Source organism: Cebus imitator, unplaced genomic scaffold (assembly GCF_001604975.1).
Source record: "Cebus imitator isolate Cc_AM_T3 unplaced genomic scaffold, Cebus_imitator-1.0 Scaffold223, whole genome shotgun sequence".
Lineage (NCBI taxonomy): Eukaryota > Metazoa > Chordata > Mammalia > Primates > Cebidae > Cebus > Cebus imitator.
In genome coordinates, this window is record NW_016107538.1 from 2,005,417 (window position 1) to 2,030,177 (window position 24,761).

The 24,761-nt window shown below is 46.1% G+C and overlaps 1 protein-coding gene across 1 annotated transcript in view; it reads right to left on the reverse strand.

Annotated features, from left to right (window-relative positions):
* ADORA2B (adenosine A2b receptor) overlaps positions 1–4,517 on the reverse strand; it is a 31,260-nt gene extending 26,743 nt beyond the window's left edge. The window contains exon 1 of the mRNA XM_017496827.2: positions 3,856–4,517. Coding sequence (XP_017352316.1) covers positions 3,856–4,190 — 335 coding nt within the window. The 5' untranslated portion in view covers positions 4,191–4,517. The remainder of the gene's footprint in view (positions 1–3,855) is intronic.
* Between the last annotated feature and the right edge of the window lie 20,244 nt (positions 4,518–24,761).

The following is a 24,761-nucleotide window of genomic DNA, read 5'->3' on the forward strand; positions in this document are numbered from 1 at the left end:
GGGTTTCACCATGTTGACCAGGATGGTCTCGATCTCTTGACCTCGTGATCCACCCGCCTCGGCCTCCCAAAGTGCTGGGATTACAGGCTTGAGCCACCGCGCCCGGCCTGGCTCAATTTTTTAAAGTTTTGAAAACCATTCGAAACCCCCTGCCAACTTTTACCCTAAGTGGAGGCCACATTTCATGCAAGGCACAAAGTCTTGCTAAGAAGTCTTTAATCCCTACCTTGCAGGCCAGACATGTGAGACCCAGAGAAAAGCTTCAATGGGGCAAGAGCAGGGAGGGTGACAGGGTAAGGTCCAGGGACAGGTCAGACAAAAACGGCGTTGGACCCATCTGGCCAACGAAACCCTCCCCGATCCACCCTCCTTCAGCTCTACTAGGAAAACAGCTGGACTTGGCCTGGCCAGACTCAATGCCATAGGGCCAGGGAAACTGAGTCTATGGAGCAGGGAAGGCCTCCACACTGGGTGTTGAAGGGAACAGGATTGGAGCAGGGAGGAGGAAGTGCCCCTGCCTTCGGGTGAAGTGAGAGCTGGGAGCAGCTGTGTGGACAGGGCCCACACCCTCCTCCCTGTCCATGCCCACATCCCCCAGCCCAGGAGCTGCACACCCACTCCCGATGGCACCACTGGGACTGGACCCCGCCAGGCCCCAACATCAGGTGCTGTCTGTGGACTTGACCAGAGGCAATGGACTTTTGTTTGTGCCCAGCCCTCCCCTGAAGGCAAAGGGCAGTGCCTGGTGCGAGCAGACACTCCTTTTCCCAGCCAGGCCAAGGGCATCAGATTTGTTCCCGGCATTCCCTCCGGGCTCCCCTCCCTTCTGCACAGTCATCTCACACCAGTAATGACCTTGGGAACGCGGTGGCAGGTGGGGGCTGTGGTCTCTGCGGCCACAGGGCTCGCACTCAGAGCCGGTGAACTGGGAGGAACTGGGGTAGGTCCCAGGACTGTCCTTCCTAAGGCTTCAGCCCTCACTCCCTGCACCTCGCCCTCCTTATTGCTTGGCTTCAAAGCAGAGACACCTCCTCCCAAACAGGGCACTTCCAACTTTACTCTCACCTGGAGTTCCGAGACCCCAGGAGGGCCTCAGGGCCAAGTCAGAGCTTGGGGCATCCTGCACCCAGCCTGTGTCAGTCAAGTAAGGAGAGCTTCAGGCCCCGACTCTAGGAGGGTTCTCAAATTGGTGGAACCAGAAGTCCCTAGTTAAAGATACAACTGCTGGAATCCTGGGGATTCCAGAGATTCTGATTCAGTACGACTGGGTGGGGCCCTGTAATCTGTATTTTAACCTGCTCACAAGGGGCCAGGAGCTGTTTGGCCAGCTGAGGGAAGGCCTGTCCCAGGCACCAGCCCCCCAGAGGGAAGCCCTGGGGGCCCCAGTTCACCACTCCCACCTACTAGGGTTGGGTGGTGCTGTGGCCAGGTCAGATGACCACCTCTGGGGCAGGGAGCAGGGGGCTCCCTGTGCACCTCTTCCAGACCTCCAAGCTCTGTGGCCAGGCCAGGAAGGCAGGATGGGGCGAGCCTCAGTGTTCTCCCCTCGGCCCTTGGCAATGCAAAGACGTTCAGGACCTGTGATTCACAGCTTTCCCCTTAACACACCCACACCCATTTTTTTCAAGACCCCGCCCAGCACAAACCCGGACAAGAACTAACAGATTTAAACTTTCATGGAACTTCCTGCTCCCTGTGGCCTGGGAGCTTCTTGCAGTAACTCCTCTCTGGGTCTCTGCCAGGGCAAGTCCAAGGGGTTTCCATTAGATGGACAACTCAGGCTGGGGCTCGTGACTGCCCTGCTGGATGTGAAACATCCAAGAGGCTGTAACAACGTGACACCAAAAGGCGGGGAAGGGACCCAAAAGAGAGGAGAAGAGACTACTGTGCCTCCTTCGCTTTTGGAAATCCCTAGGCTGTCACACCTGATGGGACGCACGATGCTTCCTGGTCCAACAGCACCGGCAGCAGCACGTGGAATGACCAGACACCCACATGAGGCTCATGGCCCTCCCCAGCAGGAGGTTCCTCTTCCTGCTGGGACCCAGGACACAACCCACAGGGACCAGACTCAACACATCTGCCTACTCAGATGGCTTCTGGGAGCATTCTCCGGCTCAGTTCCCACAAACACATTCTCCTACAACCACCAGTTTACTCCAGGCAGATCCTCCTCCCAACACAGCAGAACACGTATCTCCCTGTCTCCCAAACCAGTGCCACACATGGCCCTGCAGCATGGCCTGATGGCATGGGTGGGGACACGGTGCCAGGTCTGAGTTCACGCCCCGGCTCTGACACCCGTCCCTGATACACCATCCTGGGAAGACTCCAACCTCCCTGAGCTACCCCTCCTTCTCTACAAGATGCAGGTTAGAGCACCTATCCTCTGGTACTGCAAGGACTGCTAGGGACACATTTATTATAAACTGCCTGGCACAGAGCTGGCACCTAATAAATGACTTCCTTCCCTTCCTTCCTACTCTGTGACTTAGGTTCCCTGTCTCAGCTCCAAATATAAAGAGATCTCAAACTCTCCTCGAAAATGCCAATGAGGCCCGGGCACCAAAGACAGAGAATAAATACTTTCGACAAACACTCCATTTTGAAGTCATCAACTCCCCCTGGGAATCCACCCTGATTGCTGGCTGACTCCATCCCTTGAATCCTAAATTTTCTCTGAGTGGGAGAAAGAGTAGACAGTTAAGTTTGCCACCATTTTCTGCAATTCTGGTTGCACTTCTCAGCCAGCTCCTGACAGGGCAGCAGGAGATAAAGTTACACAAGGGCAGGGAGGCTGCAAGGCCTCTCACCAGACACCAGGAAGCACTGGAACTCCTTTAAAAGTAAATGGAGGAGGCCAGGCGTGGTGGCTCACACCTGTAATCCCAGCACCTTGGGAGGCAGAGGTAGGTGGATCACGAGGTCAGGAGTTCAATACCAGCCTGGCCAATATGGTGAAACCCTGTCTCTACTAAAAAACACAAAAATTAGCTGGGTGTGGTGGTGCAGGCCTCTAGTCCCAGCTCTACAAGAAGCTGAGGCAGGAGAATCGCTTGAACCCAGGAGGCAGAGGTTACAGTAAGCTGAGATTGCACCACTGCACTCCAGCCTGGTGACAGAGGAAGATCCCATCTCAAAAAAAAAAAGTACATGGAGGTGATCTGAGTCACCATTACACACGCAGGAACAAGTGTCCATAGAGAGTTCCCCAAAGTTAACGGACACCTTCCCCTGGGATGGGCCCGGCCGCCTCTCCGCAGCAGGCACGTTCTGAAGCTGGTTCATGCGTGTCCACCCTGACGGTGCGAATGCCCAGCGTCCAAAGTAGCCTTGCCCTTGGTGGGACCTCCCCGGCCTCTGGAACTGGTAGCACCCACGGGACCGCGTCTGGCCGCCGCTCTGGACCCCGGGCCTGCTCTGGGGAGACCGCTCTATCGGACATCGCCGCTGCCGGTGAATATTAGGAATGGCCTTCGCGGCAGGGGTGGAGATGCGATCACCAAACCTCACGTGCCCCGGGCTCCACCCACTCACGGGGTGAGGCTTTCTCCGGGGAAACCCCGACGCCTCGCCGGGCGCGGGTGGGGGGTGGGCACACTCCCTGGATCCCCTAAAGTTGTCTCTACGCAGATCTCCTTAGAGGGACGAGCATCCGGGACACCTTGGGTGCCCGGGCGCACTCGTCTAGGGGCGAGGCGGGGTGGCCAGTATGGGAACCAGATCTCCATGAGCCCCGAGTGCCCCCAGCCTGGCCCGTCTGGGGTCCCCGAGGGAGGAACCCGGGACTGGAGAGGGCGACCCATTTAGGAGCTCTGACGGGGCCCCGAGCTCCGGCGACGCCGCGCGCCTCACCTGAGAGGGACACAGACAGCCAGGTACCTGTCGACTGCCACGGCCAGGAGACTGAAGATGGAGCTCTGCGTGAGCACCAGCACGAAGCAAGCGAGGAAGAGGCAGCCGTAGAAGTCAGTGCAGAAGCCCAGGCTGATGGTAATAGCAAAGGGGATAGCGAAGAGCCCCACGGCCACATCGGCCGCAGCCAGGGACACCAGGAAGTAGTTGGTGGGCGTCTGCAGCGCGCTCGCCGTGCCCACCGCAGCGCACACCAGCACGTTGCCCGCCACCGACAGCGCAGCGATGACCAGCTCCAGAGCCACGTACAGTGCATCCTGTGTCTCCAGCAGCATGGCCGGGCCAGCGGGGCCCCGGGCGTCCCCTACCGGAGCCTGGCCAGGCGCGGGGCAGCTGCATGAGCCCCGCCGGGCATGGCTGCAGCGCCCACACCGCGCCTCCGCCGGCCGCTTCTGAGCCTCGGGGCTGAGGCACTAGGGGCCAGGACCCAGGGGTCGGATCCGCGGCCAAGAGGCGGCACCCATTGGCCAGCGCGCCCGCCCTTCTCGGACTGGGCGGAGCACCACCCCCTTGCCGCGCCCGAAGTTCGCGCTAACGCGGGGCCCCTCTGGTCTCGGCACTGCGCCGCGTTTTGGTGGCGGCGGGTAACTAACAAATTGCCCCAACTCCCAGTCACGCTGGAACTCGGAGGCTGCGTCCCAGTGCTCGCACTGCCGTCCAGTCTGGGCGGCTCCTGGGATGGGGCAGGGATCTGCCCGGGGCGCCGGGGATCCCTGGAGCCGCCGCAAGAGGACCCCCCAGGGTCACGCACCCCCGGACGCGGCGAGCTGAGAACTCCATGCTAACCCTGCGGACCCGGGGCAGGCCGACTGGTTGGGGTGCAGGGAGCCGAGCCCTCAGTCCCCGTTCGTGGGGCAGCCTCGGGCCACGCGGCCCCACCCAAGCTGTCCCGAGGCCGCGGCGCAGGACCGCAAGGAGCCCTCGGACGCTGCAGCCCCGGCCGCGTCCCTGAGTTGCTCCACGTCGTTCGCCACTCTCGCCCGCTACTCTGCGCCCCCTCCACCCCCGGCCACTGCCCCGACGCCCCGCTCTGCTTTCTACCTTAGGACAAGCTCATGTCCGTCCCATCCTCGTCCACCGCCTGAAAATACCAGTGTTCCCCAGGCCCTCTGTTCTTCACACCCTGGATCGGCACAGGCTCCCGAGGCCCCCCACGTGGCCCTCACACCCTTAACTCCCAAGTCTCTCGCTTCAACCCTAAACGCCTCCTGAGGGCCAGGTCCAAGCATCCCACTGACTCGCCGGGAGACAGACTGGTGCCCCCAGATCCAACAAGTCCAAAACCAAGCTCATCTCGAATTCTCCCCAAACCTGTGCTGCCGCCTTTTCCTGGGCCTCCATTCGTCATTGACCTCGCAACCCTCACCCACCCTAGGAAGTTCGCTGACACCTGAGCCTCCGCCTTTCTCCTCCTCCCAGGGATCAGCAGTGCTGTTGATTCTGCTTCCAGAGCCTTGCTTTCCTCTACCCGCAAAGTCCTGCCTGGAGTCCCTCCTCACCACCTGCTTCTGCCGTCGCTGCCTCTCTGCCTGTGCGTCCTCAGCTTCTGCAGTCCTCACCAACACCGCAGTTCTAGAGCCTGGCCACTCTATTTCGCCTCCCGAAAGCCTTTGCTGGCAGTCACCAAAGAGAATGGGTAAGGAGATTTTCCAGCAACAGGAAAAGATGCTTGTAAAATCATGTTAAGCATAAAACAAAACATGGGGTGACTGCTAAAGAGTACAGGATTTTTTAGGGTGATATAATTTTTCTCGGTTGGGCGCGGTGGCTCATGCCTGTAACCCCAGAACCTTGGGAAGCCCAGGCGGGCGAATCACGAGGTCAGGAGATGGAGATGATCCTGGCCAACATGGTGAAACCCCATCTCTGCTAAAAATACAAAAATTAGCTAGGCGTAATGGCGTGCACCGGGAGTCCCAGCTACTAGAGAGGCAGAGGCAGGAGAATGCCTGAACCAAGCAGGCAGAGGTTGCAGTGAGCCAAGATCGTGCCACTGCACTCCAGCCTGGTGACACAGCAAAGCTCCACCTCAAAAAAAAAAAAAAAAACTCAATGTGGTGATGGTTGTACAGTTCTGTGAATATACCCCAAAGCCACTGAACTGTACATTTGGAAGGGATGCATTATGCGTCATATAAATTATATCTCAACAAAGCTGTAACAACAACAACAACATGGCTCATGCCTATAATCCCAACACTTTGGGAGGCCAAGGTGGGAGGACCATTTGAGGCCAGGGGCTCAAGACCAGCCTGGCCAATGTAGGGCTCCAGTGATCCACTCACCTTTGCTTCCCAAAGTTCTGGGATTACAGATATGGTCCCCCACAACCAGCATGATAAAACTGTCTTGAGGAAATGGCACTGAGGGTGTGGAAAAGTGTGTTTAGGGGTGGGTGAGAGGAAAGTTTACACTGCAGTTACCTGAGAAGGCAACACCAGGCAGGATTAACAAGAGGCTGGTAAAAAATTAAAAAGAAAAACTAAAAAATGAGATGTCCATATGAGGCTTTGAAAGTTCTTATTCAGGTCAGGCGCAGTGACTCACGCTTGTAATCCCAGCACTTTGGGAGGCCGAGGCAGGTGGACCAACTTGACCAACAAGACCAGCTTGACCAACGTGGTGAAATCCCGTCTCTACTAAAAATACAAAAACTAGCCAGGTGTGGTGGCAGGTGCCTGTAATCCCAAGCTACTCAGGAGGCTGAGGCAGGATAATTGCTTGAACCTGAAAGGTGGAGGTTGCAGTGAGCCAGTATCACACCATTGCACTCCAGCCTGGGCAAGAAGAGCGAAACTCTGTCTTAAAAAAAAAAAAAAAGAAAAGAAAAGAAAAGAAAATCTCTTATTCCTGGGAATATATAAGGCCTTGTGCATGTGCATAGGCCCAGGAGAGGGATGCAAATGCCATAATCTGTCACCTTTGGCTGACTTTGAGGCTGTACATAAGCAGGAAATGAAGTCTAGAGTTGTCAATCGTCTGCTAGAGCATTGAAAATGTACCCCAACACACACACTAAGCCCTTTTGCAAAGGCAAAAAGATTCAAGGCATTTAAGGAAATTGCTATACAATTATCAGCTGACCACTAAGCTAACTAGGAAGAGACTTCAGCTCCTGCACAAGACAAAAAATACAGACATCACAGAATTTGTCCAGGAAATTCACTAAATAAACAAACAGCAAAAACAGCAACAAACAGTATCAACCAGAAACCCTAGAATGGCAGGATCCAATATTCAGAATTGCCATGTTTTATTATTTTAAATGTGCTGCTTTCAACAAAAGATTCCAAGACATGCATATAAAAAAGGAAAATATGGCCCACATACAGAAGAAAGAAACAATAGAAACCGTTCCTGAGAAAGCCGAGATGTTGGGTTTACTAGGCAAAGATTGTATGTATACATGTTTTATTTATTTTTACTTAATTTTTTTTTAGAGATAGGGTCTCACTCTGTTGTCCAGGCTGGAGTGCAGTGGCACGATCATGATTCACTGCAGTCTCAAACTGCTGGGATCCAGTGATCCTTTCATCTTAGCCTCCTGAGTAGCTGAGACTATGGACATATGCCACCATGGTGGCTAATTTTTAATTATTTTTGTAGAGATGGGGGTCTCATTTTGTCTTCCAGCCTGGTCTCAAACTCTCGGCTGCAAGTGATCCTTCTGCTTCAGATGCCCAAAGTGCTGAAACTACAGGTATGAGCCACATGCCTGGGGCCCTAGACAAAGATTTTTAAATCAGCTATTTTAAACATGTTCAAAAAAACTAAAAAAGGCCAGGCACAGTGGCTCATGCCTGTAATCCCAGCACTTTGGGAGGCTAAGGCAGGTGGATCACCTGAGGTCAGGAGTCAGACCAGCCTGGCCAACATGGAGAAATCCCATCTCTACTAAAAAAATACAAAATTAGTCAGGCATCATAGCTCACGCCTATAATCCCAGCTACTTGGGAGGCTGAGGCATGAAAATCTTCTGAAACTGGGAGGTGGAGGTTGCAGTGAGCCAAGATTGCACAATTGCACTCCAGCCTGGGTGACGAGAGAGACTGTGTCTCCAAAAAATATATAAAATAAAATAAAAACAAAAAATTAAAAGGGAATCATGCCTAAAGAATTAAAAGAAAGATGTTTCACTAAATAGAGATTAAAAGAAAGATGCCTCACCAAATAGAGAATCTCAAAAAAGGGATGGAAATGTTGAAGACTCAAATAGAAATTGTGGAGTTGAAAACTACAGTAACAGGCCAGGCATGTGGCTCACACCTGTAATCCCATCACTTTGGGAGGTCAGCAGGCAAGGAGGGCAGGTCACTTGAGGTCAGGAGTTTGAGAACAGGCTGGCCAACATGGCGAAACCCCATCTCTACTAAAAACAAACAAATAAAAAAATATTAGCTGGGCGTGGTGGCATGCTCCTGTAATTCTAGCTACTCAGGAGGCTGAGGTGGGAGAATCGCTTGAACCTGGAAGGTGGAGGTTGCAGTGAGCCAAGATATCACCACTGCCTTCCAGCCTGGGTGACAGAGCAAGACTCCATCTCAAAAAAAAAAAAGTACAGTAACAAATGAAAAATTTAATAGAAGGGCTCAACAGCAAATTTGAACTTGCAAAAGTAAAAGTTAGTAAACTTGAATGTACTGATCAGTTGAGATAATCCAGTTTGAGGAACATAAAGAAAAAAGATAAAAATCAATAGCGTAGGCCGGGCACGGTGGCTCAAGCCTGTAATCCCAGCACTTTGGGAGGCCGAGGCGGGTGGATCACGAGGTCAAGAGATCGAGACCATCCTGGTCAACATGGTGAAACCCCGTCTCTACTAAAAATACAAAAAATTAGCTTGGCATGGTGGTGCGTGCCTGTAATCCTAGCTACTCAGGAGGCTGAGGCAGGAGAATTGCCTGAACCCAGGAGGCGGAGGTTGCGGTGAGCCGAGATCGCGCCATGGCACTCCAGCCTGGGTAACATGAGTGAAACTCTGTCTCAAAAAAAAAAAAAAAAGAAAAAAAAAATCAATAGCGTTTCAGAGACCTTGGAAATATTATTAAGTGTACTAATATGTGCAAAATGAGAGTACCAGAAAGAGAAGAGAGAGGGAAACAAAAATTTTAACATAATGGCCAAAAACTTCCCAAATTTGATGAAATAAGTAAATATGTACATCAAAGAAACTGAGTGAACTCTAAGTTGGATAAAATCAAAGATATCTACACCTAGACACATCACAGTCAAATTGTCAAAAGCTAAAGTCAAAGAGAAAATCTTCAAGGCATCAGGAAAAATGTGACTTATATACAAGGAATCCTCAATAAGATTAACATCTGACTTCTAATCAGAAGTCATGGAGACCAGAAAAGGTGTCTACTATGACATAGTAAACACTCTGAAAGAAAAAGACTGCCAAACAAAAATTCTGTATCTAGTAAAAATGTCCTTCAAGAATGAAGCAAATATTAAGATAGTAGATAAACAAAAATTCACTAACAGATCTACAATGAATACTAAAGGGATTTATTCAGGCTGAAATGAAAGAACACTAGACAATAACTCAATATGCATGTAGAAATAAAGTACACCAGAAAAAGTTACTACAAAGACTACTAAAAAGTGAGAATAAAAAGTAAATATAGGCCAGGTACGATGGCTCACATCCATAATTCCAACACTTTGGGAGGTCAGGGTGGGCAGATAATTTGATGTCAGCATTTGAGACTACCCTGGCCAACATGGTGAAACTCTGTCTCTACCAAAAAATACAAAAATTGGCCAGCTGTGGTCCCAGCTACTTGGGAGGCTGAGGCAGGAGAATCACTTGAACCTGGGAGGTGGAAGTTGCAGTGAGCTGAGACTGCACCACTGTACTCCACCTTGGGCAACAGAGTGAGACTCTGTCTCTAAATAAATAAAAATAAATACAAAAGACAGCATAAAACAATAATTAGAAATATGTGCTGATGGGCACACAATGTATGAAGCTGTTATTTGTATGATGATAGTAGCCAAAAGGAGGGAAGGAAATTAAGCAATATAAAAAGAAAGCTTTTTTATATCATTATATATTCTGAAATTTTAACAAATAATTGACAAGTGAATTAAAATGGTGTACTAGATAATACCTATTTAACAAAAAAGAAGTCAACAATGGAGGAATAGAGGAATAAAAAAGATATATATAGAAAATACATAGCAAAATGGCAGATATAAATATCACCTTCTCAGTGATTACATTAAATGTAAATGGATTAAACACTTCAATTAAAAGCCAGATATTGGCAGAAAAGAATAGAATTTTTAAAAATATTCAAATATATGCTGTCTGTTAGAGATGAACTTTAGATTCAAAGACATGAATAGACTGAAAGTAAAATGATAGAAAAAACATACCATGCAAAGGGTAACCAAAAGAGAGCTGGGGATATTAAACAAAATAGATTTTAAGACAAAAGTTGTTATGGAGACAAATAATAATGTTTACAAGAAAAATTGATCTGTAATAAATTATGCATCTAATAACAGATCCCCAAAACACATAAAATGAAAATTGTCAGAATTGAAAGGAGAAACAGGCAATTCAACAAAAATTCAATTTAATAGTGCACTTTAATGGATAGAAAATGGATAGAAAAACTAGACAGCTACACAGAAGATCAAGGAAATAGAAGACTTGAACAACACTATAAACCAGCTAGAACTAACAGATACGCACTCAGTGCTATATTAGAATAGGATACACATTCTTTGCAGGGGCATGTGGAACATTTTCCAAAGTAGACAGTATGTTAGGCAACAAAACAAGCTTCAATTTAAATCATATAAAGTATGTTGTACAACCATGACAGAGTAACATTTTGAAAATGTCAATAATAAATAAAATATGGAGGATTCACAAATATTTGGATATTCAGTGATACACTTGTAAATAATCAAAGGATCAAAGAAGTTTTGTGGTTTTTTGATTTGTTTTCTTTTGTTTTGAGATGGAGTCTCACTCTGTCACCCAGGCTGGAGTGCAGTGGTGTGATCTTGGCTAACTGCAACCACTGCCTCCAGGGTTCAAGCAATTCTCATACCTCAGCCTTGCAAGTAGCTGGGATTACAGGCATGAGGCACTGTGCCTGGCCAAAGAAGATATTAAGGAAACTAGAAACTACTTTGAGCTGTTTTGAGACGACAAAAACAATATACCAAGATATATGGGATGCAGTAAACATAGTGCTTAGAGGAAAATTTATAGCTGTAGATGCCTATATTTAAAAGGATATTTCTTCTTAGTTATTAATCAAATTAATAATTAAGGCTTATGCAACTAAAAAAAGCAACTTAAGCAACTAAAAAAAGAAAAGGAAACTAAACCTAAAGCGGACAGAAGGAAGGAAAGAGTAAATATTAAAGTGGAAAATAAATAAAGCATTAAAAAACTAGAGAAAATAAATAGAACCAAAAGTTGATTTTTTGATAAGATCAATAAAATTGAACAAACCTTTAGCTAGACTGATCAAGAGAAAAGCAAGTAAAATTACCAAAATCAGAAATGAAAATAGACATTATAATTTATCATATAGACAAACTATATAATTTATCATATAGTAATAAAAATTTACATTTATAGTAATTTAAAACTTTTTTTCTAGAGAGAAAAGCCCAGGTCCAGATGGCTTCACTGGTGAATTCTACCAAATGTTTAAAGAAGAATGAACAGAAATCTTTCTCAAATTGTTCCCAAAAACAGAAGGGGAGGAAACACTTCCTACCTTGTTCTAGGAGACAAATATTATCCTAATACTAAAGCCAGAAAAATACATATAAGAAAACAACAGAGCAACATTCCTTATGAATATAGCTCCAAACATTCTCAACTGAATCCAGCAACATAAAACAAGTATTATATACTATGATGAGGGCTGGTTGCAGGGGCTCACACCTGTAATCCCAGCACTTTGGGAGGCCAGGGTGGGTGGGTCATTGCAGGTCAGGAGTTTGAGACCAGCCTGGCCAACATGGTGAAACCCCATCTCTACTAAAAATACAAAAATTAGCTGGGTGTGGTGGTGGTTGCCTACAATCTCAGCTACTCGGGAGGCTGAGGCAAGAGAATGGATTGAGAGGTTGTGGTGAGCTAAGATCGCGCCACTGCACTCCAGCCTGGGTGACACAGCAAGACTCTGTCTCAAAAAAATAAATAAATATAATATGTACTATAATCAGGTGGGATTTATCTCAGGAATGCTAGGTTGGTTTAATGAATAAGATTTAATTTACGTGATATATGTTATTAATAGAATAAAGGACAAAAATAACATGATCATCTCAATATACACAGAAAAAGTATTTAGTAAAATCTTACATCCTTTCATGATTTAAAAATATCAACAAAATAGAAATGGAAGGAAATATCTTCAACCTGATAAAGGACATCTATGAAGAACCCAAAGCTAATGGTAGTATACTTAATGGTAAAAGACTGCAAGTATTCCCTCTAAGATTAAGAATAAGACAAGGATTCTGCTCTCACTCCTATTCAGAATTGTTTTGAGGGTTCTAGCCAGGGCAACGAAGCCAAAGGGAAAAAACTAAAAACAAATAATAAGAAGCATCCTGATTAGAAAGGAGAATTAAAACTAAAACTCTCACTCTGTCTCTCTCTCTCTCTCTCTCTCTATATATATATATATATATATTACACACACACACATACATACACACACACACATACACACACATATATATACACACATATATGTGTGTGTGTGTGTGTGTGTGTGTATATATATATATATATATATAAATGCCATAATCTTGTATATAGAAAACCCTAAGAGATACAGAAAACAAAAAGAAAACTTATTAGAACAAATAAATACCTTCAGCAAGGTTGCAGAATACAAGATCAATATCTTGGACAAAATATAAAATTAACTATATCTTTACCCAATAGCAATGAATAATCTTAAAATTAAGAAAACAACTTCATTTACAGTAGCATCAAAAACAAAATTCTTAGTTATAAATTTAACAAAAGAAGTACAAGACTTTTACAACGAAAACTACAAAACATCATTGACATAATTTGTTGGCTTTTTTTAGACAGAGTCTTGCTCTGTCACCCAGGCTGGGGTGCAATGGGGCAATCTTGGCTCAATGCAACCTTCACCTCCTGGGTTCAAGCAATTCTTGTGCTTCAGCCTTCTAAGTAGCTGAGACGACAGGTACATGCCACCACATCAGGCTAATTTTTGTATTTTTAGTAGAGATGGGGTTTCACCATATTGGCCAGGCTGGTCTCAAACTCCTTACCTTGTGATCGGACCACCTCGGCCTCCCAAAGTGCTGGGATTACAGATGTGAGCCACCGTACCTGGCCTACATCATTGAAATAAAGAAAACCCAAATAACTGGAAAGATAGTCTATGTTCATGGACTAGAAGACATTATTAAGATGGCAATACTACAAAAATTGATTTACACATTCAATGCAATCTCTCAAAATCTCTGCTGGCTTTTTTACAAAAATTGACAAGCTGATCCTAAAATTTATATGGAAATGCAGAGGACCCAGAATAGCAAAAACAATCTTGAAAAAGGAAAACAAATTTGAAGGACTAACACTTCTTTCTTTTTACTTTATTTTTGTTATTTTTAAATTTTTACTTTTAAATGAATATTTATTGATTTCAAAACTTATTACAAAGCTGCAGTAATCAAGACAATGTGGTACTGGCATTAAGGGCAGACATATAGATTGATGAATTAGAATTGAGAATCCAGAAATAAATCCTTACATTTATGGTCAATTGATATTTGACAAGGGTCTCATGACAGTTTTTTTTTTTTTCTTGAGACGAAGTCTCGCCCTGTTGCCCAGGCTGGAGTGCAATGGTGCTATCTCAGCTCACTGCAACCTCCGCCTCCTAGGTTCAAACAATTCTCCTGCCTCAGCTACCTGAGTAGCTGGAATGACAGGTACATGCCACCACACCCGGCTAATTTTTTGTATCATTTTAGTATAGATGGGATTTCACCATGTTGGCCAGGCTGGTCTCAAACTCCTGACCTCGTGATCTGCCTGCCTCGGCCTCTCAAAGTATTGGGATTATAGGTGTGAGTCACCATGTCCAGCCAAGGACAGCCTTTTTAACAAATGCTCCTGGGACAGCTGAGTATCCACATGTAAAAGAATGAAGTGGAGCCACTACCTCACACCATATACAAAAATCAACTCAAAATGGATCAAAAACCTAAATGTAAAAGCTAAAACTATAAAACGCTTAGAAAAAAAATGTAGGTGTAAATCTTCATGACCTAGGGCAACAATTTCTTTTTTTTTTTTTTTTTGTGAGATAGAGTCTCACTCTGACAACCAAGCTGGAGTGCAGTGGCACGATCTTAGCTCACTGCAACCTCCACCTAATGGGGTCAAGCAATTCTCCTGCCTCAGTCTCCCAAGTAGCTGGGACTACAGGTGCATGCCACCATGCCTGGCTTATTTTTGCATTTTTAGTAGGGACGGGGTTTCACCATGTTACCCAGCATGGCCTCACTCTCCTGACTTTGTATCTGCCTGTCTTGGCCTCCCAAATTGCTGGGATTACAGGTGTGACCCACTGCACCCGGCCTGGGCAACAATTTCTTAACTATGACACCAGGATACCCACGCAATCAGATAAAAAGTCAATACATTGAACTTCTTCAAAGTTAAAAACTTTTGTACATCAAAGGGCACTATCAAGAGAATGAGAAAACAGCTCAAAAAATGGTAGAAAATAGGTTGGGCAAGGTGACTCTCGCCTGTAATCCCAGCACTTTGGGACGCCAAGGCAGGCAGATCACCTGAGGTCAGGAGTTCAAGACCAGTCCGGCCAACATGGTGAAACCCCACCTCTGCTAAAAATACAACAATTAGCTGGGCATGGTGGCGGGCACCTGTAATCCCAGCTATTGAGGGGCTGAGGCAGGAAAATCGCTTGAACCATAGTGACAAAGAGACCTGGTCTCAAACAAACAAACAAAAACAAAATGGGAGAAAATATTTGCAAATCATATATCTAAAAAAAGTCCAGTGTCCAGGGCGGGCATGGTGGCTCATACCTGTAATCCCAGCACTTTGGGAGGCCGAGGCAAGCAAATCACCTGAGGTCAGGAGTTTCAGACCAGCCTGGCCAACATGGTGAAAACCTGTCTCTACTAAAAATATAAAAATTAGCCGGGCACGGTGGCAGGTGCCTGTAATCCCAGCTACTTGGGAGGCTGAGGCACAAGAATGGGTTGAACCTGGGAGGCAGTAGTTGCAGTGAGCCGAGATCACACCACTGCATTCCAGCCTGGGTGACAGTGAGACCCTGTCTCAAAAAAAAAAAAAAAAAAAAAAGACAAATAATCCAATTTTTAAAATGGGCAAAGGATTGAATGGACACATCTCCAAAGAAGATATACAAAAGCAAGTCACATAGCTTGTAACTTGGTCCTGTATAGAGAGGTGAAGTGGCTGAGACTGCAGGTGACTGGATGACCTTCCTAGAGCCACCACACACAGCTGCTAAGTGGCAGAGCTGGGTCTTAAGCCAGGTCTGTTTGCATTCCTGCTGTCCCTATGGTGATGCCCACACCATGCCCATCCCAGGGCCAGATCTGCATGTGGATCCTTGCTAAGGAAAAGGACATGGAAGTCTTTCTTAGGCTATTTCTACCCAACATTGATGTCCTTCAAAGATATCAGATCTTACTTCACATAGGAGTGGGTGCGGGGGAGGACTGAAGGTCTCCAGCCTTCTGGAGTAAGATGAAGAATTGCCTCGGAGGTGACCTTAGGTTCAGGCCCTTGGTAGAGGGCAGCACTGAAGCGCTAAGCTCCAAGGGGAAAGTCCTAGGTGGGATAACATAAGACAGTAAATCTGGACACCCTGATTTTCTCTTTTCTTTCCTGTCTGTGGCTCCTTTTAAATTTTTTGTAGAGATGTTTTTGCTGTGTTGTCCAGGCTGGTCTCAAACTCTTGGGCTGAAGAGATCCTCCTGCCTCAGCCTCCCATGACATTGGGATTACAGACATAAGCCACAGTACCTGGCCAACACTGCATCTCTGTAGTGTGTTTTGATATGAGCAGGGTGCATCCTCCTTCATTCTTATTCCAAATTTTCTTGGCTTCATCTTTCCTAGTGAACTCAGACTTACTTGTCAAGTTCCAAACAAGTGCTGTCAGGCCAGCTGTGCTGAACAAACACTCAGGTGGATATTATGGATTTTAGCAGACACTGTTTTCTCTAAATGAAAAAATATGGACATTTTAATGATAGTTTTAATGATTTGGCACTTGAGGCTGAGGTCAGGAAAATAACCATAATGCCCAGGGCCTGCTGTTTGTGAGCATTTCAGCTTTTCTGCTGAGCCTAGGCTAAGCTTAAGTGCCCACGGTGCTCTGCTCCACCCGATGCAAATCATCACCCTTGGGAATTCAAATGTCTCTGGATTATATCTGAGTGTGGCAAATGAGTCAGTGAAAGTTCTTCCTGGCTAGGCATGGTGGCTCACACCTGTAATCCCAGAACTTTGTGAGGCCAAGGCAGGCAGATCGCTTGAGCTCAGGAGTTCAAGACCAGCTTAGCCAACACGGTGAAACCATCTCTACAAAAAATACAAAAATTAGCCAGGTGAGGTGGTGCATACCTGTTGTCTCAGCTACTCTGGAGACTGAGGTAGGAGGATCTCTTGAGCTTGGGAGGCAGAGGTTGCAGTGAGCCAAAATCGTGCCACTGTACTCCAGCCTGGGTGACAGAGTGAGACTGTCATCAAAAAAAAAAAAAAAAAAAAAAAAAAAAAAAAAGAGACATATAAACCAATTGTAGTGTCTTATATTCAAATAAACCAATCACACAAAAAAGAGAAAATTTAAAAAAAAAGTTCTTCCTGAGAGGCTGAACAGGGTTGCCCCAGGATGCTCATTTTTTCAAATCACCACAGCCCTGATTCCTCCTCTGCCTTGCAGAGCCCCCACAGAGTGTGGGGTTAGAGACACATTCTGGGCCAATGCTGCAGCCTACTGTCAACTGTGTGGCCTCGAGGCAATAGGATAGCCTCAGTTTCCTCAGGCTGACATTTAAAAAATCTTAAGCATTTTGGTGTCATTAACCAAAATGTACATTCACATTACTGCACATCATTCATCTCCATGTTTCTCATCTTGCAAAACTGAAACTCTGTCCCCATTAAACACTAATTCCCCATTTTCCCTTCCCCCAGCCCCTGGCAACCACCATTCTATTTTCTGTCTCTATGAATCCGACTATTCTAGCACCTCATATAGGTGGAATCACACAGGATTTGTCCGTGTCTGGCTTACTTCACTCAGCATAATGTCCTCAAGGTTCATCCAGGTTGTAGCACTGTGTCAGAATTTCCTTCCTTCTTAAAGTTGAATAAGATCTCATTATATAGATGAATCATGTTTTCTTTATCCAGTAATCCGTGGATGGATGCTTCAGTTGCTTCCACCTTTCTGCTGTTGTGCAGAGTGCTGCTATGAACACAGGTGGGCACCAGGTTGACTTCTGATACCAGATGGAGGGATGAAAGCACAGTACTCATTGGCCACCTCCACAAGGAAAGCCCTCCTGGCCAGGGAAGCCCCTCATGAGCTGGGCTGAGAAGAGCATGGTCAGTGAGTTTCTTCCATGATGGTTCTACTGTAGCCTCAGCACATCTTGGAGTCCACCCCATGGCTTCTGGGCTCACCTGCTCATTCCATTCACCCGACTCCAGAAAGAGCTCCTGGCGTTTTCCTGTTTTAGGCTGGATTCCACTTCATATTCCACACCATTGTCATCCCCAGAGGGTTCAAACATTCTTTAATCGGACCTAAACGTCCACATCTTCCTGACTCCCAAATTGTCGGTAGGCCACTGGGAACTCGGTGTCATCTGAAAACCCCCACATCCTCAGTCTCTTCTCAGACATCCCTTCACTCTTACACTGGGCTGGAAGCCAGGCTCTCCCCTGAAGATGCTGTTTCCCCTGCAGCTCTCTCAAGTGGCAGCTGTTTTTGTCTCTCACACCCTGCCTTCTCTGAGGACCTGTGGCTGACAGATCTCATCTCCCCACTTTTCCAGAATATTCCTCCCCTATCCTTCCATAACAACCCAGCCTCTCTGAAAGCATGCTTGGGGACCACACAACTCTAGAGCCCTGCTTGCCGCAGTCACCTCTAGATCTCCAGCCACTCTGCCCACTTGGGGAAGATTTCTCGTCCTCCTCACACTGTCCTTCTGTCACCAGACACTCCTATGCTCATTTCTGGCAGCTTTAACAATGTTGTCCATGAATCCTCCTGCCTCTGTTTCCCAATCTCTTCCTTCACATCCCTCTTTCCCTCTAACACACCCGACCCACCATCATAAAGTCCTGGCCAAAGCTGAGACTTGTCACACTCGGTAACTGCATCTTCTCCAGAGTTTCTGCTTCAGGTGTCCCCTCTTGGACAACCGTCTCCACCTCGGCAGCCTGTTTCCTCCACCTGCCCCTTAGTCTCATCTGGCTGACATCCAGCCCTGTGCCCTTGTACAGCTGCACCTGCTGTGGCAGTAATGACACACCTTGGCTAACAGGCTCCCCACACTCAGCCTCCCTGCTCCATGTGTGCCCGGAATCTGGCTCCTTCCCTGTCTCCCTGTGGGCAATGAATATGAAAAGGCAGTTCACAGAAAAAGGAACACAAATAGAATTTTAAAACACATTCAGCCTCATTTGTAACAAAATGCCAATGAAAACTAAATTCAGACACCACTTCTCACCTATCAGACCGGCAAAAATCCAAATGTCTGATAGCACACTCTGTGGGCCAAGCTGTGAGGAGACACTCTCCTATGATGCGGATCAGAGAATAAGTTAATCCAATTCCCACAGGAGCAATTTGGTAGTTTCTATCAGAAGCATAAACCCTGTGACCCAGCAAGTATGTGTTTGAAACTTACACACAGGAACACCGACATATGCACATTAATAATGATAGCACTGTCATAATAGAAAAAGACCGGAAATGGTCCCATGTTCATCATCTATGGGGTGACGCTACATCGCAGTTTGCTTGGGACAGCCCTGGTTTACACTTTTGGACCAGTATAATTAACAGTAGAGCCCTGTTCACTCCTGAAAGTATCCCAATCTGGATGGTTGATTTTATAGCTGCCCTAATCATAGGGGACTAGATAATTGATGCTACACTTATATAATAGTAAACCATGCAGCAGAAAAAAAGAATGTGGATGCTTTCTGTGTACTGATAGGTAAATGTCTCCGAGACACATTGCTAAGTGAAAAGAAAAACCCAAACAAAAACAAAAGGCAAGGTGCGGAACGAAATGCATCATATGCTAACTTTCAGGTTGAAAATAAGAGGATATGATGCTGCTATTCACATTTGCCTGTATGTGCCTAAGAAACTCTGGAAGGATACACAAAATACTCACAACAGTGGTTACCAGTGTGTACGCATCTGGGAAAGGAAGGGAAGACTGAGTGGCAGAGACTTTCACTGTATTATTTTTTCATAATGTTTTTTGAGTTAAGTAAAAATAAATTTTTGAATCTATTCAGAGTTAAACTTTAAGATGAAAAAGTATATAAATTATCATAGAGACTTCTAGTTGTCTAAACAATATTCATCTTTCCTTTTTGTAATAGAACCCCAGACTAGATTTCCCACTTTCCCTTGCAGCTAGGTGTAGCCATGGGACTAATGAAATAGAAGTGAAAGTGTCACACGAGTCTTCTAGGAAGACATAAACTTTATCCTGTCACCTGGGATATGGTTGTGAGGACTGGAACTGACAGCCATTTTCATTTATGAGGATAAATGCCACTCCCTTAAGGATGTGAATGCTGAAAAGTGCCTGGATCCCTAACGATTTTGTGAATTCAACATGCTAGCTTTGCAAGTTTTACCTCTGGACTTTTTTTTTAATGAGAAGGAAGAAAGTTTCTTGCCTTAAAGCACTGTTTTTCAGGACTCTGTTCCTTGCCACTTAACCTAATTCTAACTGATATGGACGTGTGCTGATAAACTACCAAAAAGTGTTAATTTTCATTACCCATTTTTGGTATGATGACAGGACATTTTTATTTTCTTTGTACCTTTGGTATTTTCTGTACTGAACATGTATTTTAATATCAACTGTCATTTTAAAACAATATTTATATGATCACAGAAAATGGATCTTATAGTTTCTGGTTTTGTGTCAGGAGAATTTCACTTTCAAAGGAGATAATGACAGCAATGATCATGAGAGATGATATCTCCAGAAGCCATTCAGAGTGGTGCTTTGTTAGCAGCAGAGACCCCATAGCATCCCTGCTGCTGCAGAAGTACAGACTGAGGCCTTCCAGTTGAGGAAAGCTGCCTGTTGCTTTAAATTGTAAGGGACCTAGAAGATGCTTGGAACCAATTCTGACTGAGATTTGCCAAATCCCCAGGCTCAGTTTGTCTGCTTTCTCCTGGAAAACAGGTTTCCATTGTCTATGACTGTCTGAAGCAGGGGAGAAATCCTCCATGGCCTGGGGAGATGGATGATAAAACTCACATGGGTGCCCCTCTGGCTCATTGACTCATCCTGGAATGATCGGAAGCCTCGGAGGCTGGCACATGTTCTTGGACTCAAATGTTGGTTTCTTATATTGCCATATACAAACAATTCCAGAGCGAGAGAATTTTTATAGAAGACGTGTTGACAGGGGCTCTGTGAGAAGACCATTAGCAGGGAGCTCCCAGATGCCTGCAGTTGTGAAATCTGTGAGTCATCCTCTTGGCCCCCTGCTGTGCTTCGCCAGCTGGGCTTGCAGCCTCCAAAGGATGAGGCCTGTCACAGATGCCTGCATGGTGCTATGATGCATCTTTCTGGCATGTCATTTTTATGCAAAAATTTGTGGAGAGGAAAGTCATCATTTTTATATTAAACTATCACTGTTTTGCAAATATGCATTGAAAAAGAAAAAAAAAGAAAAAATATCACTGATGTGTTATGATGCCTTTTATTTATTTTGTATAAATTTAGAAGGTACAAGCACAGTTTTGTCCCATGAGTATACTGTACAGTGGTGAAGTCTGGGCTTTTGGTATAGCCATCACCTGAATAGTATACATTGCACCCATTAAGTAACTTCTCATGCTTCACTCCCATTCCACCTTCACACCCTTCTGAGTCTCCCATGCCTATTAGTCCACTCTGCATGTCCATGTGTGCACATTATTTAGCTCCCACTTATAATGAGAGCATTCATATCACTTATGAATAGCATTCTATCTATCTATCATCTACCTACCTCCAATTGGGTCTGTTTCTCAGGAGAACCTTGACTAACACAGCTTGGTAACTATAGCTAGAAAATACAAAAAGATTCTACTGATTGTTAACAGGAGGAGAAAGAAAGAAGAGATGACTGTGGCAGGCAGAATAATGGTCCCCAGAAAAGTCCACCCCCGAGTCCCTGGAATCTGTAAATGTAAATCCCTTCTTACATGGCAGAAAGGACTCTGCAGATGTGATTAAGGTTAGAGATCTTGTGATAGAATAGCCTGGATTCCCCAGATAGGCCCAATCTACTTACCTGAGTCCTTAAAATCAGAGCACTTCTCCCAGCTGCAGAGAACCAGGGGAGATGTGACTGGAAGAACAGTCACAGAGGAAATGCTCCTGGCTTTGAAGATCCAGGAAGGGAGCTAAGGAATGCAGGTGGCGGGAATAGCGAGGAGGCAGATTCTTTTCTAGAGCCTCAAGAAAGGAAGCAATGCTGTGACACCTTGATTTTAACCCAGTGAGGCTGTGCTTCACTTCTGACCGCCCCCCCCACCATGACTGAGATACCAAGTTCCTGTTGTTTTAAGCCACTGAGTTTGTGGTAATTTGTTATAGCAGCCACAGAAAGCGAATACAATGACAAAGAGCGAGTAGTCATGACCCCAAAGGAGGGAGCCACAAAATGAGGGTTGCCCACAAAGACCTGAATTTTGAGAAGAGTTCCCTAAGAAGTTAGGATCTGAAGTTAGTGCACAAGTTGGAAATTCTCTGTCAGTTACCATCAAGATACCATCTGGTACATCTAAAAATCCTCTCAAATGGGCCCGACACAGCCAAGTTTTCCTCTAGGGATGGGCTGAGCATTAAATGAAGTAGTTGGCTTGCATACTGTATCAAAACAAACAAGCAAAGAAAGCTTTAAATACTGAACTCCACTCAATGTCACAGGACACTCACAATGGGTGACCCACAGCAGCTGAGACTGTAGACGGGATCAGCACATGGTGCATGCTTGCTCTGGAACACATGACTATTGGCTGCAATGGCAGGTGGCAGTAGACACATCCTGTTTTTTTAACAGCTGGGCACAGTGGCTAACACTTGTAATCTCAGCATTTTGGGACGCCCGAGGTGAGAGGATCACTTGGGGCCAGAAGTTTGAGGCCAGCCTAGGCAACAAAGCAAGCGCCTTCTCTCTACAAAAAGTTAAAAAAGCTAGCTGGGTGTGATGGCATGCATCTGTAGTCCTGGCTACTTGGGAGGCTGAGGTGGAAGGATCCCTTGATCCCTGGAGTTCAAGGTTATAGTGTACTAGGATCATGCCACCACACTCCAGCCTGGGTGACAGAGTGAGACTGTCTCTAAAATTTTTTTTTGTTGTTGTTTTGTTTTGTTTTGTTTTGAGACAGAGTTTTGCTCTTGTTACCCAGGCTGGAGTGCAATGGCGCGATCTCGGCTCACCGCAACCTCCGCCTCCTGGGTTCAGGCAATTCTCCTGCCTCAGCCTCCTGAGTAGCTGGGATTACAGGCACGTGCCACCATGCCCAGCTAATGTTTTGTATTTTTAGTAGAGACGGGGTTTCACCATGTTGACCAGGATGGTCTCGATCTCTTGACCTCGTGATCCACCCGCCTCGGCCTCCCAAAGTGCTGGGATTACAGGCTTAAGCCACCGCGCCCAGCCCTAAAATTTTTTTTTAAGTTAATCTTATTTTTTCTTCCAACCATAGGTGGTCAAATGTGTGGGAGTTAAATGTGAGTTTGAAATGCTTTCCTAGGACTCAGTATGGCTCATTTTCTTCCTTGCCATGGGCTGCATGTCCCCATGACAAGGGGCAGCCAGTGTCTGTTCCTGGCTATCAGAAGAGCTGGATGAAGTCCTCTTCCCCTTGAGAAGATCCAAGACTCTGCTGTGGTCAAGGTTCCTTCTCCAGCCAGATGTGTTTTCTATGACTATACTTTTCAAATGGTGGCCAAGCCTTCTGAGGTCACACGTAGCAGTAAAAGCAAGCTGTGGATAACTTTTCCCATGTTCCATTTTATGTTTTGCTGTTTTTCTGATATGAGGGTAATGATCTGGTTTAAGGCTTGATATAAATAGTAGCCCAGATGGACATGTGGGAGGGGTGACAGGCCGCCCCTTGGCCAACACTGCAAGATGTCCAGGCCGAATCTTTTTATAGCATTATTTTTCATAACCTAGAAAAATCTTGGTGAGGTTTTAGTAAGGCAGGTGAGTCAAGTTATAATGTATCAATTTAATGAGTTTAGAAGGCTCAGAGATTCTACTTGGAAATGTATTGCGTCTACTCATGATACCATAAGTGAAAAATGACAAAGGTCTTAGAATGGCCAGGATTTCAGTCCTCCCCGCCGGGGTCTTTCTTGTTTGCAATTCTGGGATTTTCACCATAAAGCCGGAAAAGGCTGGAACAATTGTTGACAAGATTGACTGATGCTCTGAAACCAGGCTGGATGCAGAGGCGTTTATTCCCTGAGTTCAATAAAGAATTCCAAGTCAGAATGAGGGTGAGTGGGAGCTGGATGTTTCCACTAATAAAAAATTATCTACTTAGCTACTGTTACACATTAGGCTGTGGCATTTTGAGCCAATAAATACACAGCTCTGCTTCCAAGGAGCTCAGAGTGCAGGATGTAAATCTGCAGCCTAAGAATCCAAGGCCTTCTGTCTCAGGGAAGGAAGAGCCAGCTGTGGGCCAAGGGGACACAGGGTGGCAAGTCCCCGTGAGCTTCTGGGCAGCAGAGACCACTACCACAGACAGTGCAACAACAGACACCTCAGTTGGGAGCCTCTCACCTGACACCTCATTTAATATGCCCACTTTCTGGGGTGGGTGTTTCCATCACCATATGAGGAATACAGGCTGGAGAGGCTGAAGAAGAGGCCCTGGGGCTTCAATGCAACTAACTGGCCTGAAGCCAGGTACCTGCAAAGTATGTGTGCTAAGACAGCCCAGGCTTGGAGTGTCCACGAATGATGCTTCATTCTTGTAGGGATCCAGGCCACAGGATGGGAACCTCCCTAATGGGCTCCAAACAGTGGCAAATACAGAAGAGATCATCCCAAGTGCTGAGACACTGGCCTTCCATAAAATGCTTATGTGTGCATCTGTGTGTGCGTGCTCGCGTGCACACGCCTGCATGTGCATGTGTGAACCACTGAGCAGCTAAAGACAGCTTCAGGTGATCAGATGATGGGCAAGTGAGACATGGTATCTCCCGGACACAGCTTCTGCTATCACCTGACAGTCCGAGAGGGAAGTGAACTGTGGCTGCTATCCTGGCTAGGTGATAAGTGACAATCCCTTATCCAAGCCTATGCTGTCTGAGAAGATGAAGAGGCCATAGGGAGAAAAAGGCTGGGACAGTGTGGCTTCCTTGGGAGGAAGACGTGAACATTTCAGGACAGGCAGCCTCACTGCCCTGAAACACCATCTGCATGGTTTTTTGTTTTTGGTTTTTTTTGATACAGGTTCTTACTCTGTCACCCAAGTGGGAGTGCAGTGGTGCAATCATAGCTCATTGCAGTCTCAACCTCCTGGGCTCAA